Source organism: Oenanthe melanoleuca, chromosome 13, assembly GCF_029582105.1.
Source record: "Oenanthe melanoleuca isolate GR-GAL-2019-014 chromosome 13, OMel1.0, whole genome shotgun sequence".
Lineage (NCBI taxonomy): Eukaryota > Metazoa > Chordata > Aves > Passeriformes > Muscicapidae > Oenanthe > Oenanthe melanoleuca.
In genome coordinates this window covers 9,386,027-9,404,429 of record NC_079347.1, presented here as the reverse complement: position 1 = coordinate 9,404,429, position 18,403 = coordinate 9,386,027, and the positions used below count along the sequence as shown (strand labels likewise).

At 55.1% G+C, this 18,403-nt stretch overlaps 1 protein-coding gene across 2 annotated transcripts in view; it reads right to left on the bottom strand.

The window, feature by feature from the left end:
- Positions 1-18,403, bottom strand: part of CAMK2A (calcium/calmodulin dependent protein kinase II alpha) — a 33,214-nt gene that overhangs the window by 4,611 nt on the left and 10,200 nt on the right. Inside the window, exons 4-18 of one of the 2 annotated variants that reach the window (XM_056501993.1) lie at positions 16,290-16,344; positions 15,972-16,037; positions 14,433-14,505; positions 13,995-14,097; positions 13,455-13,538; positions 12,782-12,876; positions 12,277-12,399; positions 11,476-11,559; positions 10,152-10,194; positions 8,443-8,483; positions 3,956-3,988; positions 2,822-2,870; positions 1,594-1,669; positions 709-803; positions 117-354 (exon numbers count right to left, since the gene is read on the bottom strand). In XM_056501993.1, coding sequence (XP_056357968.1) covers positions 122-354; positions 709-803; positions 1,594-1,669; positions 2,822-2,870; positions 3,956-3,988; positions 8,443-8,483; positions 10,152-10,194; positions 11,476-11,559; positions 12,277-12,399; positions 12,782-12,876; positions 13,455-13,538; positions 13,995-14,097; positions 14,433-14,505; positions 15,972-16,037; positions 16,290-16,344 — 1,253 coding nt within the window. In that variant the 3' untranslated portion in view covers positions 117-121. The remainder of the gene's footprint in view (positions 1-116; positions 355-708; positions 804-1,593; positions 1,670-2,821; positions 2,871-3,955; positions 3,989-8,442; positions 8,484-10,151; positions 10,195-11,475; positions 11,560-12,276; positions 12,400-12,781; positions 12,877-13,454; positions 13,539-13,994; positions 14,098-14,432; positions 14,506-15,971; positions 16,038-16,289; positions 16,345-18,403) is intronic. The other variant, XM_056501994.1, reaches the window with a different exon arrangement.

The following is an 18,403-nucleotide window of genomic DNA, read 5'->3' as shown; positions in this document are numbered from 1 at the left end:
CCCTGTCTGCATTGCTATCTCACAGCAATCAGCCATCTCCCCACCACAGACTGTCTGTGAGCCTCAAGGCTGCAGCAAGCCCTCCCCATCCCTGTGCCCCACCCCTGGATGCTCACAGGGATTACTGCGGTAGCACCGAGGGCGCGCCGGATCTGTGGAAGTGAACAATCTGCCATTTGCCATCCCGGCGGTGCCAGATGCGGGTCTCCTCGGACTGGGCGGTGCGGGGGATCCCTCCGGAGTCCACGTACTGCGTGATGCGGATGTAGGCGATGCAGGCAGACTCGTCTCCCATCAGGTGGATGTGGGGGTTCAGGATCGTCGTGTGCACGGGCTTGCTGTTCCGGGACCACACTGGAGAGGGGACAGCACAAGTGGAGTCAGGTAGGGGAAGGAGTTTGGGTGGCTCTTGCTCGGGGAGGTACAGTAACATGGGAAGGGGAGGCACTTGTGTTAAGCTCTCTGCTTGATGGGGCTGAGTAAATGCTGTACAGGTCAAGATGGGTCCATCTAGAAAACACCTAACCCAACAATTCCTCTATAGACACCTGGCCCCACCCCAGTTGACCTAACACCTCCTGCTGGGATATTCCAAATCAGCCAGAGATGCTCCCTCAGCAACTCTATTTCCTCCAGCAAACTGATGGAGGTCAAGACAGGCACGTGGGAGGTGGGAGGGGTCTCTCAGAAAGCAAGTGAGCTGCTTACGGTTTTCAAAGTAGAATCGGTGGAAATCCAGGCCTTCCACAAGGTTGCCCAGAGCCTCGGGCTCAAAAGCAGTCATTCCAGGGTCACACATCTTCCTGGGGAGCCAGGAAGGGGAGAGAAAAGTTATCTCACCACTTCTGGCAGGAGAGCCTGAAGAATTCAAATGCCTCCCGCTTAGGATGGGTCCTTCAGCCTGAGGCTGGGGAGTGTCTGCACTAGCGAGTCATTCTTGCAAAAATCTAACCTCAATCCTGCATTCTGCCCGACCCACCTCCCCTCCTGCCCACTGACTTTAGCCAGGACTTCACCAAAGCAGGGTGCCTTCTCCATCAGTCACCCTTTGCAACTGAACCTCCACAAACATTGTCATCTTCTTTACAAGAAAGGAAGTCATCAAAGAAAAAACTCATATTATCTGCTCTATGTGAAAATATCCCTGCTGCAATCCTCTGCGGCAGGGATGACGACCTGTACTCACTCAGACATCACTAATTAAATCAGCCTTGGACATAGAATAGGTCTACTCAAATCAGCTCAGCAAGCAGAAATCATCTACTCTTCAGAGCAGCCTGTGGCAATCTGGATATAATGGATTCCACGGATACAAACACTTCTTACACCATATGTCATGTTTACAATTATTCCTCTTTCTGCTCATCCGTGACAGCGAGACCAGAGAACTGTGGTCAGCTGAGCACAAGAGCAGCATCAGACTTGGAAACTGATGTCTCCTTCTTCTCTTGGATGGTCTCCACTCTCCCCCACCACATCAACCTGGCCACCCTGCCCTGAGCAGCAGTAAAATCTTCTGGGCAGCACTGTGAGAGACCCTGGTCTGGGAGGCTGAGCCCTCACCCAGCCCAAGCCCACACTGGGCACACTCACGTGTAGGACTCGAAGTCGCCATTGCTTATTGCTTCAATCAGCTGCTCTGTGACTTTAATGATTTCTTGCTTCCGTACTGTTGGTTTAAAGAGATAAGGGAAATAAAAGGATAAAACAAACCAGAAGTAGGGGCTGGTGTTACCATATGGGTGAGAGATCTTTATCTCATCAGAAACAGAGCACAGGATGTGGGGGAATTTGGAAACTCTACAGGGAAAAAACAGGAGAGCGAATGGGGAGAGACAGGTGGAGAAGGGCTCTTCATCCCCAGATTTTCAAAGTCAGGGCAAAACTGAAAATGCCTGTAATTTCCTAAAAAGCCAAAAGGTTAATCACCAAGTGGGAAGCTACCCTCAGCCCAAAAGCTGGGACAGGCTGGTCTTGGCTGAAAAGCCTTACTAAGCTGGGAGCCCCATGAATTAACAGCAGAGGCCAGCTAGGGCAAGCTGGACCAAGGATGCTCTCACCTCCCTCTGAAACGGAGCAGAGGGTTTCAGGAGGGAGGAGAACAGGTGAGTGACATGTGCAGCCACCCCAGGAGATACAAGAAGGGACCCTGCAAAGGGCACAGAACTGTGCAGCTGCTGCCAGAGATTCATTAACAAGGCTCTGCTTCAAATGCAAATTGGCATCATGCTCGACTTTTGTTTTTCCTTTGCCTTGTGACTAATAAAAGGAGAGGGAGTGTGTTCCTAGGAGCTGTTTAGAAAGGCGAGGGAATCCCATCACTTCCTGAGCACCACCTGCCTCCACATCCAGGCTCGAGGGGCCCCTCTCCAGGAGAACAAGTTGTCCCATTAGCTCTCGTGTCAGGCCAAAGTCCATCTTGCTTTGTGCCGAGATCAGTTCATCGAGAGACTTTACAAATTAACACGGATAAATTATTCCCTGGGTTATTCTTAGAAAGCTGCCTCTGGCAGGCAGGCGGGCGGCAGACAGGGATTTCCCCTGGAGGCTTTTCCCAAAGGGACACTTATTTTAAAAGAGCAGCCAAGCTGCTATCCCTGCAGATTTCTGCCATTTCCACACCTGCTTTCAGGGAACATCCCTGTTCATGGGAGCACCTCGCTCCTCACCAGCAGTGCCCCAGCTGCTCGTGTCAGCAACCCAGCTGAGTGAAACTACCTGAGGAGTTAAAGCAACTTCTGACGGGCCCTGATGGTGAGGAATGGCCATGGGCAACCCTCCAAAACAACCTGCCCACCCTCCCACTTGCCCCCACTGGTACCTTTGGTGTCTTCATCCTCAATGGTGGTGTTGGTGCTCTCCGATGATTCCTGAGCAAAGAACAGAAAGGAGACATGGGGTGGTGAGACGAGTCTTCTCCCCGGGACAGAAGTGCTCGTGTGTTCGACAGCCCCCCGAGTCTGACCCCACAGCGCTCAACTGCGCCAGCAGACAGAAACCAAGGAAAACGCCAGCAGGTCCAACCTGTCCTCAACCACAGCTCTGGGGCAGCACTGGCAGAGCCCTCCCTGACCTCCACCCCTTGTCGCCAAGGGCACAAGAGGTGGGCTGTGGAGGGTCCCGTAGGAACGGCGCTGCCCTTCCTACCGACACCTGTGGGGACAGAGATGGGGGCAGGTCCAGGGGCCATGTGGTGGGTTCCTAGGAGCGTTGCCGGAGGGGCAGGGAGAGGGGCTGTGCAGGGGTGGAAGACACCATGTTGACTGTACAATAAAGAGAGAGATGTACAAATTAACAGCGAGGAGGAGCTGGGATGAGAAAGAGGGGACTGTGCAGGAGTGAGAGAGACCACACTGACCGCAGAGTAGGGAGAGAAATGTACGATAAAACAGTGCTTTCCAAGACCCACATGGACCACTGAAGGCTGAGACACAGCTCTTTCAAGAAACAGCTGAGCACTACACAGATTTGGGGGGAGAGGGGTACTGACCCCATCTCTCTCCAGGAGCCTCATCAAGGCAACTCTGCTAGCGGAGCTAGAGCAATGGCTCTGCGAGCTCTTCCCAGCAGAGCCTTGCTTGTGTATTACCCAGAAGACCCCGATGTAGGTTGGCAAGGTGTCCCATGACCATACAGTCCCCGCAGAGGCATGGAAGGTGTTTCTCCAAGGCTCCTTGGACCGATGCAGCCTGCAGACCTGAGTCAGGAGAACTGGGAGAAACAGCATGAGAACCCATCAGCAAGAACCAGGGCTGGCTTCCCACCAGCTGGTGGCCAGCAAGTGTCTGCACCAACCCTGTTAATGGGGTTTGTGGGTGATACGGCTTTGAGGATGTTCCCTCCAACCCCGCTGTCCCTTCTTCCCTACCCCGAGGACACTTCCAAAAACGGGGGAAGCTGGAACATGTGGAGAGGCCCAGAGATATCGGCATTTAGGAAGACGAAGGACACTCACCATTAACTGAACGCTGGAACTGGACTTTCTTTTCTGGAAAAACAAGGAGAAGAGATGGAACAGGAAGAGACACAGAGTGAGAAAGGCTGAGAGCAGCACATGAAAGGCAGCAGCTCCTGAGCCACCCTTCTTGGGCACGAAAGGCGCAGAGGGACTCGTTGCTCCTGTGGGGACGTGCCACTGGCTGCAGTGTTGGTGGCAACTTGCCAGCTCCCTCCCCACTTTTCTCTCCTGACCTGCCACAATCTCTGGGGTTGCTCATCCCAAGGACCTGGCTCATCCAGAAGGGAATCCCCTAGGGGTCAGTGACCACTGTGGTGGCCTGTGACCAGGCTGGCAAGCTCACAGGAAAAGTGGGATACTGAAAAGCTAAGGCAGCTTCACCACAGCCCTGTGCCCAGTGTGAATGCTGTACTGACTTCTCTGGATCTGCTCTGGCTGCCTCTGCTGATGGCACTAACTGGTGTGGAGACACTCCTTTAGCTTTGAAATTAGACCAGTCCTAAGCTGGCTGGTTTAAGGCCAGCAAGGCGTTACGCCTCAAGCCAGGCCCACAGTGTGGAAGCAGTCCTGAGCACAGCTTCAGCGCCTTAAATCAGGACTCCAAAGAGAAGACGTTCACATTTGTCTCCATCTTTGACTACTGCCACCAGGCTTTAAGGTTTTTTGGTTGGATGACTCCATATCTACTCTTCTGCTTGCAATCCCAAACTACTTCTGGACTTTCCTTCCTTACTCTGCTCTGATCCCCATCTCCATCTTTAATTTAACTCAGAGACAGGGGGACATGCACGCTGACCCCATATCCCTTCTGCACCTCTGGCTGCCAGGGAATGAATCCCAGTGTGCATCAGGGAATACCAACGTGCAGAAATCAGAATCTGCAGTGCCAAATAACAAAGTGCTGTATCAGCACATTTAACAAGGCACCAGCTGTGCCTGCCCTGCAGAGGGAAAAGCAGCACACACTGTGCAAATCTCTTGGAAAAGTCCATGGAGCAACCCATTAGGGTGCGTGGGTGGGGTACAACATAAAAACCGATGATATCAATTCCCCGTCATTGCTCCTTTCACATCCTAACTGGCTCCTACCAGCATCCTCAGTGAGTTTCCCCCTCTACTACTGCTGCTCTCCCCTTCCTCACTAGGTCGTAGAATCATGGAATCACAGAATGGTTTGGAAAGGAAAGGACCTTAAAGATCATCCAGTTCCTAAACCAGGTTGCTCAGAGTCCCATCTAACCTGGCCTTGAACACTTCCAGCAATGGCGCACCCACAGCTTCTCTGAGCAATCTGTTCCAGTGCCTCAACACTCTCACAATAAATTTCTTTCTTATATCCAATCTAACCCTGTCCTCTATCTGTGTGAAACCATTCCCCTGGTTCTATCACTCCATGCCCTTGTCCAAAGTCCCTCTCCAGCATTCTTGTAACCCCTTTAGGCACTGGACCACCTGCCAACTCTCACCCTTCATTCACCAAAAAAAAAAAGATGTCCTGAAGGGCAGAGTGAGCTGTAGTATTTTGTCAGGAACCTCACGGAGAAAGGGAGCCACTGGAGCTGGGCTGTTGCAGGAAGGACTGACAGCTTCTGCTACCCACGGACATGAGACGGGGCAGCAAACCGCAGAAATCTCAGACGCAACAGAATGCAACACAAAGCAGTGACCGTGTCGAGTCTGGACACACAGGAACAGATGCAACACGGGGCAGTGAGCTCGTCACTCCAGGACGCGACAGGATGCGACACGGGGCAGTGATTCCAGTTTACAATGGGACAAGATGGGACACTACACAGGGCAGTGAAAGTATCATAGCTGCTGGGACCAGAGGACCTCCCATAGATCCCAGAGCAGGGCTCAAGGGGGATTTCTGGTCCCAGGATGCTTTTAGTAAGTGAGGAACCTTCTCAGGAGGGTGTTTCAAGCCCTCTGAGCCTGGGCTGGCAGCGTGCTGGTGTTGGAGGGCTGTGCAGAGGCCAGAGGGCAGCTCCAGCTGCCTGCTGCCCACCAGCACAGCTTTGGGCAGGAAAGGCAGGGGTGGCTGCCTGGGATCTACCTGCTCTCATAGGGATGGCCAGTCCAGCACGTTACTCCAAGTGGGAACACATCTCTTCTTACAGTGACCCACACCACGTGGTCCCTCTCTGAACAGGCAGGACCATTTCCACTGTGCCAACCACTCAAGGCAGGCTTCCAGATTCCTACCTTGCTTTTCCAGCCAGTTAAAGAAGTTAACACTGCTCAGCAATGTCCTGACATCTGCTGGCTGCCCAGTGGGCCATCAGAGCTTCACCCACAACACCCAGCCTCCCCGTGCTGCCCTGAATGAGTTATGCTGCAGGTCCCCCAGGATTAAGCATGGGAATGAGAGGTGGGGATGGTTATGCTGAAGGTGGATAATGCAAGGAAGCTGTTGGGAGCTGTTGTCTCTACCTTGGCTTCTCCTCCTGCACTTTCCTGGGCATCTAGCCAAGCTATGTCCCCTTTACTTGTTAAAAAGGGGGCAGTAAAAAAGCAAATTCATTCTCAGAGCTTGTCCACAGTCTTCAGATGAGTGCTGGTGGCTAGATTGCACTTGGAATGAAGCCTCATGATCTGCTCCCTTCTCGCCAGTGAGGGCTGAGGGCTGGGGATGCAAATGAACCTCTCTGATCCCACTCTGAAACCAGACTCTCCTCACTGAGTTTCAGTGAAGAGCCAGAAGGCTATTCCCCCAAACAAGCTATTTTGCTATACTACGAAGTGCCTCTTTTCCCAGGATAATGTCTGCCCTCAAAGCTCCTTTGAAGTCCAACAGGGAGCATCATTTTCAAGTTGCACTGGCAAATGGTTGTCTACCACAACACAGAAATTCAAAGCTGTCCCTTTCTGCTGGAAAATTAGATTAAGAACTGGCCCTAATGAAGCTTTTTCATCCAGCAATCTCTCCTTTAATAGCTTAAAAATACATCTTGTTTGGTCTCACCTGTGCTCCAGCAACTTCTACCAAGTCAGCTCTACCTGTGGTGTCACATCTTAAGTGACTCTCAGAAGCCACTGGTACCTCAGAGCAGCAGAGGACAGGCCAGAGGTGTTGTGACTACCATGGGATCTGCCAGCACCAGCCCCATTCATTCTGTCCTGGGAGTCTCAAGATATTCTGACAACCCAAAGTAATGTCCTCTCAAAGTCATCCAGGCCATCAGCTTCATGCTGCAAAATAGCACTGCGTGCCCAGGATGGCCTCTTGCTGAGCTGAGCCCAGGTTTGGAGAGTTGTGCATGGTCTCAGTCCTTGCAGGCTTCTCCTGTCCCAGCTGCTGGGTCTGGGAAGAGTGAGAGAAACATATGCCATCCCTAGACCTCCAGCTTCATCAACCATTTGTACTGAGGGAAGAAGAAGTTGGCTGAGGGCTCTGCTCTTCCAAAACCTTGCACCCATCACAGCCCAACAGTTGGGTCCTTGAAAAAGGGAAGGAGAAGATTCTGTAGGTTCTCCCAGCAAAAGGCCCCTATGGAGGAAGGAGAGCAGCCACATTGCAGTTGGGCTCCCAAAGCTCTGCCTGAGGATGGAGGATGTCACACGATGGAGATGTCACCACGTCAGCTCTCCCTTGCTGAGTGATCCATTGTATTCATGAAGGGAACAGGTAAGGAGAGAAAGAACCTTGCATGGACCATTCCCTTCTGCAGGAGGAGTTTGACAGAGCTCAATAACCATTGCTAGCCACCACATCTCCACTGTCACCAGAAACAGCAGAATTTTGCTGCCTCCTGGAGCCACCTTGTCCTGGAGCAAAGCTGCACCCCCACCTCGGAGGGGCTGATGAACCTGCAGGCTCTGCAGCCCAAGAAACAAGATCCACCAAGCACCAGCTTGTTTTTAGAGCATCACCAAGCCATTTACTCTGTTGAAGCACCACCATGTTTCTTTGCTGTCTGCACTGGGCACAAGGGACAAGCAGCACTGCCAAGGAGGTTAAAAGCACCCATGTGTCACCCAGCAGCACACACTTGGGACAGGATGGGGCAGGAATTGGGACCAGTCTCAGCAGCAGGACTGCCATGCTGAGTGAGCAGGAGATAAGGCCACCCATCCCACTAGACAGCTGCTGTCGGAGCCGTGGTTCTGGGCTGCAAAGCTGCCTCCTCCTGACTCCTGTCCTGGCCCAGCCTTTGCCTCTCCCCCTCCTTGGGGGCAGCGAGGGACAAGCGCATATTGCGGGCAATGAAACAGCAGCGAGTTCCCGCAGTTCCCTCCAGCACCAGCCCGCTCCCCTGCAAATCCTCCGGTGCCCTGCCCGTGCTGGCAGGAGCCCCGCCGGTGGCACGGGGACACACCGGGACAGCCGAGCCAGCAGCTGCCCTTTAGAGCGCGGGGAGCCGCAGGGACACGGGCACAGCACGGAGAGCCCAAGGCAGCCGGGCACGGCAACGCTCACCGCCGGCAGGGCACAGAGACCCCGGCACCGCCCCAGCAGCGCAGCGCACCGGGGCCGAGCTTACCTTCACGCCGTCATTCTTCTTGTTGCCACCACTTTTGCCTCCTGGAGAGAGGAGGAAGGAGATTAGCAGAGCCAGGCAGGGCACCAGGACCAGGAGGGCGAGGATCAGCAGCATGGTGCCGGGTGCCAGGGCGGCGGGACCCCCAGCCCCGGCTGGCGGGGTTCTTCTTCTCTCCAGCAACCACCGGTGGGACCCGCGGGAGCTCAGGGGCGACCCTGCCCGCGCTGTCCCGTCCTGCCCCAGTGGCTCCTGGCCAGGGGCATGACCCGTGTCCTATCGCCACGGCGGGTCCCTGGGCGGCTGGAGGGGCGGGCAGGGCTCTGGCCGGGCGGTGCTGCTGACCCGGCGTGGTGCAGTGTGCAGGAATGGGCTGCCCGCCTGCCGCCCTCTAATTTTAGCCCCATGCTGCCGGGATCATGTGCTGCCGGCCCGCCGGCCCGACAGCTGCAAGCCCGCATTTTGACAAGGATGAAAAGCAGGCGCCTTCCCCTGTGCCCACCCAGCGCTGCCGACACTGCCCCGGCCCCCCCGGCTGCACAAGGCACCCCAGAGCCCTGAACCCCAGCGCAGGGCGGGCCGGCGGAGCCCCGGGCGGGTCGCCCACAGCCCTGCCCTGCTCCCGGGCAGGGGACACTGAGCCCTGGGCCGTGCGTGGGACGGGCAGCACTACGAGAGATGCTTTTGAACCTCCTCCTTTTGATGCTTCCGGCGTGGGGCCCGACATCGGATACCCCCAGCTGCCGGACTCCTCCAGCGCCCGCCAAGTGCTAAATGTGTCAGCACGATCCCCCCACGACAAATGCAGATACCAGCCCTGGCCGCAGCCCTCTGCCCTGGCACCCCTGCCCACCTGCTGCACCCGACACTCGCGGAGCCTCAGCAAAGCCCCCTGAAACACCCAACTGACCCCAAACAGCTGCCAGCGGCCAGCTCAGCAGCGTGCAGGGCTTGGCCGGTGTGTCCCAGCCTGAGCACCGCTGCAGGGCCATCCCCAGCGCTGGGGGGGACAGCGGGTGGATGAGCTCTGCAGTCACACGGCTCCATTTGCTTCCAAGCCTGGGAATCGCCTGTGAAATCCCATATGCAGCGAGGTGTCCCCAGAGGGAGCAGCTCTCAGGGAGAGCACTGGAGCAGAGGGGGTTCTGGCTGCACCGAGACCTCTCCAGTGCCATGCTCGGTGCTGTTGCCATGGCAGCCCTCGGGATGTAGGGAGGCAGGAGGAGAGTGGGGAACCATGCACGATTAGCATCCACCTGCCTGGGGAGAGACCTGCGAGATCCTGCTGCCATCTGCCTGCTGTGGCACCAGGGCCCATTCCTTACTCCCAATGCAGAGGATGCTCTCCCTGAGCCATCCCCAGGAGGACACAAAATCAGCTGCTTGAGCTCTGGCTGCTCCCAGCACCCACATCTCCATCCCTGCACAAGCAGGATGGCAGGGTGCTTACAAACCCCAAAACTCTAAAGCATTATGGATCACTGAGCCTTGACCACAAACTTTTTCTTTTGTATCCCAAGCTTGCAGCCAGCCTGGAGGTGCTGCGTGACTTCTCCTGGAGGAGCACGCAAAGCCACACATCTGCAGAGGCACAAGGCTGCATCCTCAGCCTCTCTGTGACACATAAGGCAAAGCCAGCTCTCCAGGGACCCTACAGATTTGCCCTGTGTATCCTGTAGGGCAAGGAAATTAGTCCCAGAGACAGCACCTACCGGAGAAGTTCCTGGTGGCCAGCATGGTGGTGAGGATGGCTCCCTGAAAGACAAGGAAGGCAGAAGGAAAAGGTGTGCTGGACCCCAGCTCCCTGCTGCTCCCCCCATCCCTGGGGGAGGAAAGCACTGCTCAGCACCTGTCCCCCAGCCACTGGAAGGAAGGAAACTGGCCCACGGACTGATATTCTTCTCCTGCCATCAAAAGCAGCTCTCAATACCTCCCTATCCCCAGTACCACGGCATTGGGTTGCATTCTCCAAAACTGTCTTCCTTCTGAGATTAAAGGGATATTAAATATCTGCAGGGCACTTCTCAGTCTCATACTAGCCTGTCCTAGATGAAGCACAACCCCAGTGACTGGGGCCAGCAGCTGGCAACAAGGGGACCCACTGGGAGTGGAATAAGATTTAATTGTGATTAAAGCTGTGCCAGCTCAGAGCAGCAGGACAGGGACTGCTCATGGGAGCCATGCAAAGATCACCACCACAAAACAACATTTGTAAAAATTCTTCCCCTTTTCCAGCTGAGTCTACTAACTAGTTGCTAAGTGTATAATGAGATTATTTTGGACTAATTGCTTACAGTAATGGATTACTATTTTGAAGCGTATGCCTGAACTAATTTGATTACTTGTCTAGCTGAAAAGTAATAATAGTTTATAGCCAGCTTCTTTGCTTGATAATCTTGTTAGTAGCCTGCAGCTGTACTGCTCTGTGGCACGCTGCCTTCAGGCCTGGAGCGCTGATGGCTCCGGCTGTGGCACAGAGCAGCCTCACCCTGCTCTGCTGGAGGCACTGTGATTTCCAGAGCCCATTCCCTGTGCCCTGCTGCCAGCTGAGGCTGAGCTGCACCCAGGAGATGAGTGCCTCAGGGAGGTGGTGATTTCAGAGGGGTCCAGGCTGTGGTGCATGGCAGCATCCAAGAAGGAAAGGCTGTGGGGCTGCTGGGGTGGGCGAGTTTTTTGTCTGCCTTTATTTCTTGCCTGCAAAGTCTCTTGGCCATCAGGCAAAGGGTGTCACTGTGCCTCTCAGGCCTGTGTCCAACCTCGAAAAGAAGCTATCTTGACACTGGCTCCAGTGGAAGAATCCTCATCCCAGTGTGACTCAGTGCTTTCCTTCACCATGGGTTTCCTTGAGCAGTTGGGAACCCCAGCCAGATGAAGCTGTGACCCTGCTCAGTCTCTTTCCCATTACTCACAATGTTCCCATTGAGCCCATCACCCCCACACCACTGCCCATAGACACCACCCTGTCATTTCCCACCCAGGGAACAAGCCCACCAATGATCTGACCATGCATTTAGCAGCCAGCTTGGACAGAGTTACCTTCAGCTTCCTCCGGGCATTGAACTTCTTCAGGCAGTCCACCGTCTCCTGCCTGTGCATGCACGATGCCACGGTGGCACGGTGCTGGGGGGAGAGAGACCTGGCTCAGAGCAGGGCTGGGGGCAAGGGGCTCCCCAGCCTGGCTCTCACATGCTCACACATGTGTATGATCTCCCAAGGCCGAGGCATGGGCCAGAGCTGCCTGCAGCAGCAGCAGAAGATAAAAGTTTAATGGGCAGTGGGAGATGGAAGCTTTGGAGTCAGCAGGATCTGCTCTGGTGGTCAGGGCGTGTGGAGAATTGGCTGCCCCTGAGTTAACCCTTTGACTGACCAACCATGTTTAGCAATGTGCTCAGGGTTTGCACATGTGTGGTTACGCCCACAGACTCCTGCTGCTGTTAGGATCTGATTCAGAGTGAGAACCAGCATCTGAAACAGCGGGATGCAGCAAAGGGTGGAGGGATTGCTGCTGGGGTGGGTGGATGGAAAAACACAAGCCTGCTCCAACACAAGCCTGCCCCTGAAGAGAGAAATCAGCCTGTCCCCACCAGAGCAGGGAATATGTGTGTCCCTCCCATCACCAGGTCCCCCAGGAACATGCTGTTTGCATTTACAAGCTTTTTTCTGCTGTAAAACCTCAGGAGAAACGCTGCTGTGAGAGCATTGGGAGGAACCATGCCAGGAAACCATCTTCCCAGGATGGAGAAGAGAGCTGGCAGCATGTTTGATAACAAGGGATCCCCAGTGTGATGTTCCCCACTTGTGAATCCCCACATCTCTCTACCTTCAGCCCCAACTCACCGATATCCAGGGGTGCTTCAGAGCCTCTGCTGCCGTGATGCGCTTGGATGGGTTTATGGTCAACATCTTGTTGATGAGATCTTTTGCTTCAGGAGTGACAGTGTCCCATTCAGGGGAAGGGAACTGCCAAAGCAAAGGGACAAGGGTGAGAGATGGCAGAGCCCCTCTGCACTTGGGTTGCTTCTCCTGCAACTTGGGACAGGTTGGAGAAATGGTAGTCACAGGAAAGAGCTGCCAGGTAGAAAACCAAAGAGCAGGAGTGAAAGAAAGTTGGGAGGCTCGGGACAAGACCTGTCTCTCCCACAAAGTGGCCCTGAAATATCCCAAGGTGTGCACCTGGACATGGCAACAAGGCCAACGCTCTGCGACCAGCACAGAGGAAAGTACTTGTTCCCATGTGTTCTGAATTTGTATTGGTTGCTGTTCTAGAGCAGCAGGCTGTGAGGCAGGGACAGCAGGAGAGAGAGGAGGCTGTGAAAGGGGGCAGCAAGACAAAGCCACTCACATCGTAAGCCCCAGCCTTGATCTGCTGGTAGAGTCGGTGTTGGTCTTCATCCCAAAAGGGTGGGTACCCAACCAGCAGGATGTAGAGGATGACACCTGCCCAGGAAAGGGGACAGGATCAGTGGGACAGAATTCAGTGCTGGAGGCAGGAGCACTGGGTCAGACTCAAGCAGAGAAACAGAAACTAGGGAAACATGAAGATTTGCTCACTGTTTAAAGAGCAAAAGGCTTGTTGATGGGGCCAGTTCAGCATTGGGGAGGTTCAAGGCTCTGGCAGCCAACTTGCAGAGCCCAAAGTGGGTGCCCTGGCACGGGTGGGTGGTATCTCCTCCCCATCGTGGATGGGAAAAGGCTCCCCTATGGCTGCAACTGCAGGGAGGCATTGCCTGACTCCACCAGCAGCACAGGGAAAGGAGGCAACGTCTCACCTGCCTGGGAGCTTCGGGTACGTAAAAACGGGGGTGATCCTTCAGAGAAGGGTGCTGGACTGGAAGAGAGTGTGTTTCCTAGGGCAATGTGCCACCTCCTGGGTAAACCCTCCACCCTGACTTCTCTGAGATTCCCTGAAATTCCCTTGGCAACTGCAAGTTGAGCCATGCTGGATGAAGAGCCGGCCGCATCCCGCCCAGCCCAGCCCAGCCCGCTCCCGGCATCCCAGCCCGGGTGTGACTTACCGCAAGCCCACAGATCCACGGCTTTGCCATAAGGGTCCTTCCGGAGCACCTCGGGAGAGAGGTATCCCGGGGTGCCAGCGAAACCTGGGACAGAGAGCCCGTCACGCCCGGCCCGGCAGCGCCCGTCCCGCACAGCCCAGCGCAGGGAGCGCTCCAGGGCGGGCACAGCAGGGCCCGGAGCGCTGGCACATCCCGGCCCGCTGGGACAGACACCAGAGCCCTCTGTGACTCCCGAGGGCAGAGCGAGCTGTGTGCTGCCAGCCCCAGATGGTGCCTAAGGCTGGAGTGCTCTGCTGTGCACTTGCAGCGCTCGGAAGAGGCTTTCCTCCCACTGCTCTGCCCCTGCAGCGGCTTGTCCACCTCACCAGGACACACTCACAGAGTCCCTGTGGAGCTGTTTGCTCCACGTCAGCCGGGTCACCCACGGCGCTTCCCGGGCTGGTGCTGCCGGCACTCTCCCATAACCCTGGGCTCGGGTCCTGGAGCCCCCCTGGACTGACATGCCTGGAGGAGACCCCACCTCCGGCCAGTCCTACTCACCAAACCACGCTTGCTGGTCCCCCTCCACCTCGATGGCCAGGCCGAAGTCAGCCAGCTTGACGGCAGCACCCTTCAGCTTGGATGCCAGCAGCAGGTTCTCAGGCTGTAGAGGAAGATGGAGTTGGAGAGGGATGAAAACTCCTCAGGGGCTCTGCTGTGGGCAGGATGTGCTCCCTAGCTGCTTTGTCCTGCGCTTTGTCCTGGTGTCCCTGGATCCTTAGGGGATCACAGACTGCAAAGATCTCCCTACCCCATCTCGCCTGTGTCATTTCCCTCTGGAGCTGGTCTTTGTTTGCTCCATGTGTCTCCCGCAGCCCTACACGTGCTCCTCCCCGCTGTTTCAGCAGCCCTGAAGGACTCTGGGCATTGTTCCACAGTGCCTTGCATCACAGATGGGGTCCCCTGTCCTCCCACAGGCGCTCTCCCTGCAGCTCCTACCTTCAGATCCCGGTGAACCACCCCCATCTGGTGGCAGTGCAGGACGGCCTCCAGGATCTGCTGGATGCAGTGGCTGAGGGAGAGAGGAGAAAGCTCACACAAGTGGCCAGTGAGGCAGAGTTTTGTCAGTTCTGCTGTATTTCACCCCTCTTCCCCTCTCCCCATCACTGCTTCACATCAGCAGCCCTGCAGCTCAGCTCAGCATCCCCCTCCACCAAAATCCGCACACCTGTGGGGAACAGTTCTAATCCAGTTAGAGCCCAACAGAGCTATTGGACACCAAGTAATGGTGAGCAGGATCCTAGGGCACACAGCAGAGCCCATGGGGACCCCACAGGAACAGCACTGGAAGCAGGGAGCTGGAGACCAACAGTGGAACCACAATACCAGCAAAGATTTGATCCCCAAACCCAGGCAGAGCAGATGTGCTCTGTGCAACCTTTGCTCCAGCCCCATTTCCCTGCTCTCCTCTAACACAGGTGGCTCTGCTGTGTCTGCTTGCTTTATATCTAGTTCATTACATCCCAGCTCTGCTGTGTGCGTGAGACAGGAAGGGAAAAAGACAGAGGCACTGATCACTTCTGCTCCAAAACAGCTTGTGTGCAGGGCAGAAGGTCTTTATTTACATGCATTTTATTTTATTTGTATGACACTAATAAGTGGATGGGCTGTAAGTGGATTCAGTGCAGGCAGTCCATTAAATGAGCTTGTTTTCTGCCTAGAAGTAAAGGATATTTCTGTGCAGAGAGATAGTGTAGAGTTTACCAGCCCCTTGGACATACATAGAGGCTGTGCTTAGCACAGTGATATCTGGAGATTGGAGAGGGCCAGATCATGTCCCCTCAAAAGAATGAGACTAATGCTGTCTGCTGGATGAGCTGCAGGGACCAAAGGTCTGTTCAGCCAGAGCTGAAATGGCTCTGCAGAAGGTACCTGCAAAGTGCCAGGGGGAGTGTGGGAGGGAGCAGAGCTCCAGCACAGCCTCTTGACTGCTTCTCCTCAGTGCTTTCAAGTGGCAAATGCTAGAGAAACACTTGCAGACGGCTGGAATGCAGCTCCAAGGGGAAGGAGTGACATCCACAGGGTGTCTGTGCTATTATGGCCCTGGCTGGCCACCAGTCTGGTGTTGGGTTTCCTCCCTGCCAGCCTGGGGAGCCCTGATGCCCCCAGACCAGGCAGCCCCTCAACCTGGGGGACTGTTCACTTACAGTGAGGTCAGATGTTGGCTATCCCAACATCCTGGGGAATGAGGATGCTGTGGGCAATTGCTGGGAGCCATCTAATTCAAAGTGGAAACCAGTCCTATGCAGCACATGCACTTCTTGGCACAGGATTTGAGCGAGTTAGAAAGAGAATTTTGGGTGGGTTTTTCTTTTTGCACCACAGTTCTGGTCTATGAGTATGTGTCACAGAGAGGCTCTAAAACACCTCCCAGTAGAGAATGAGCTGGTGCTGCAGAAAGCCAGACATGTAGGACCCTGGGAGGGAGCAGCTTGTGGGAGAATGGGACACTCCTGTCCCCTCCACAGCCTGACTCACCTGGCATCCGCTTCACTGTAGTACTCCCTGGCCACAATGTCCTCAAACAGCTCCCCACCAGTGACCCTGTGAGAGAACAGGGGGAGCTGGATTGACTGACAGCACACACAGCCCTGGCAAGCCCCCCAAAAATGTCATTGCACCATGCATGGGGGAGAATTGGGGGTGCAGCACAGGCACCTGCCCTCTGCCTGGCTTGGGGGACCCAAGTTTGGGTCAAACCCAGCCTGCAGGAAGGGCTCGGGTGAGGGGGAGCTCACATCATGCTGGGGGAAGCACAGAGCTGTGGGTTAGGGGATGCAGTGAACCCTTACTCACAGGTCAAATATCAGGTAGTGGTGGCCCTCTTCGGAGATGCTGTCATGGAGCCTCACTGCAGCAGAGACAGAAGGGTTATGGGGTACCTGGCTCCCACCCCACTCCCTGGGAATGCCTTTGCTCCCCTTTGGACACAAGCAGGAGCTGGGGAAGGGCACAGCAGGGCTATTCCTCTTGCAACTGGCTGGGTGGGGGTCTCTGCTCTCCAGGGAACCCCAGCCTTGGCCCCAGCCTGTGCAAGGCACAAAGGTCACATCCAAATCGTGGGACTGCCCCAGGACTGTGCCTGGCCAGGGTTCCAGGCAGCTGCTGGGCTATCTTGGGCACTGGGCAGGCTGCAGGCATGGGTGTCCCCAGCCCCATCAGGAGAGCTGCCCGAGCAGAGGGAGAGCTCAGCAGGGAGCTGAGCTGACAACTCTGGCATCCAAAGGGCTTTTTTTATTTTCTGCTCATGACCTTCCTTCTCTCCTTGGGAATCTCCATGGGATGAATTTCCTTATCTCCTGGCACCCTCTCCCCTTGGGCACACCCCTTGACAGGTACAACCAGGTACAAACCTGTCACCCTGCAGCTGTGTGCTGGTTATTCAGGCTCAGATCCCTGCTCACACTTAGCAGGCAGGTGTGTAGCAAGGGGACAGGCACAGAAACAGGTAGACTTGTCCAGCATCCTCCATCCCCCACCTCGTATTCTGTTTGATTCCCTTGAGGTTATGAATATTTAATGCTTCATGTCTCTCACCTGGTTTCAAACTGATACAACTTTCAACATATTTGAGAATGCTGGGAAACAGGGAGGTAAAAAGAAACATTCAGGTGAGAGATTTTGTGGGAGTTTATATACTCCTAGCCCCTTTTACTGCATCTAAATCAGCTGAGCCCTATATGGAAACATCCTCCAGACTCAGTGTGAGCCAGGGGAAATAACAACCCCAGCACTGAGCCCAGACACTGCACCATGTCACTCTTATCTGCCAGGCCAGCAAACACCACTTTGCCAGTCCTTTTCCTGTCTCCAAGCTCTGTGGGCAAATCCAGCATCTGCCAAGAGCATAATGCCAGCAGTGTCACCTCACCTGGCCAGGGCACAGAGCAAATGAGGTCTGATGGGCTGCTCAGCATCTTTTCTGTCTGTCTCTCTTGTGGCCTTGACATAACTTGCTCATTTTATTCCCCAATTATCATTCACCCCTGTTCTCTGACATCTGTGTCTGCTCTGTTTTTATCCAGCATACAACCCCAGCTTTTCTGCCTTCCTCTCCTGGAAGAAACACATTTCCTCCCATTTCATCTCACCTGGGAGGGATTTGGGGGAATCATGCCTGGGATCCCAGAGAAGCCAAAGTATTCTCAGGGGGATTAGGTGAGTTTGGTGCAGATAGGGCCAGCATAACCATAAGCATATGGCCCGGATACTGCTTGGGGAAGTCCCAAAGCCTGTGGCTGTCAGGAGCCAAGAAGGTATAAGAGACAGCAGCTGCTCTAAATATAGCCTGATCCTACAAGTGTCTGTTACTGGCCATGGTCAGAGAGCTGTGCTGGCCAAACCACTTCAGCTCAGAGCTGAGAGCCAAGGCAGGAGCAGGACACAGCTTCAGAATGAGAGTCAGAGGACAAGTAGCTGGAGTTCAAACTCCAGGGCTGGGTGCAGCCAAAGTTTTCCCATAAAGCAAGCCTTCCCTGAATGGAAACAGCTCTCCCTGGTATATCACCCAGTGCTGTGGATGGGGTGTGGGGTCCTGGGCCTGCCCTTGACTGCCTGTGCCCAGATTTCCATGTGAGGCTCTCCAGCAGGGATGTGCAGAGCACAGGTTGGATCCTCCAGGATCTGCAGCACGGCATTCTCATGGGAGATGGAAGGACCCCACCTCGCTGCAGGGAGCAAGAGGACAGCAAAGCCCCTTGGCAGCTGGGGCTCTTCTCCCCTGGAAGGGCTGCTTTGCCTCATGCAGCAGCAGTTCCTCCTCTTCCCCATGGCAGGCTGCTCTGCAGCGGCACTGCTCGCTCCAGCTCCTGTGTGGGTACCGAGCCGCCTTTGCTGCTCGGAAGGAAAGCTGCGAGCCCAAGTTTCCAGGCAGCAGGAGCAGTGGAGGGGGGTGAAAGGAAAGAGGGTGT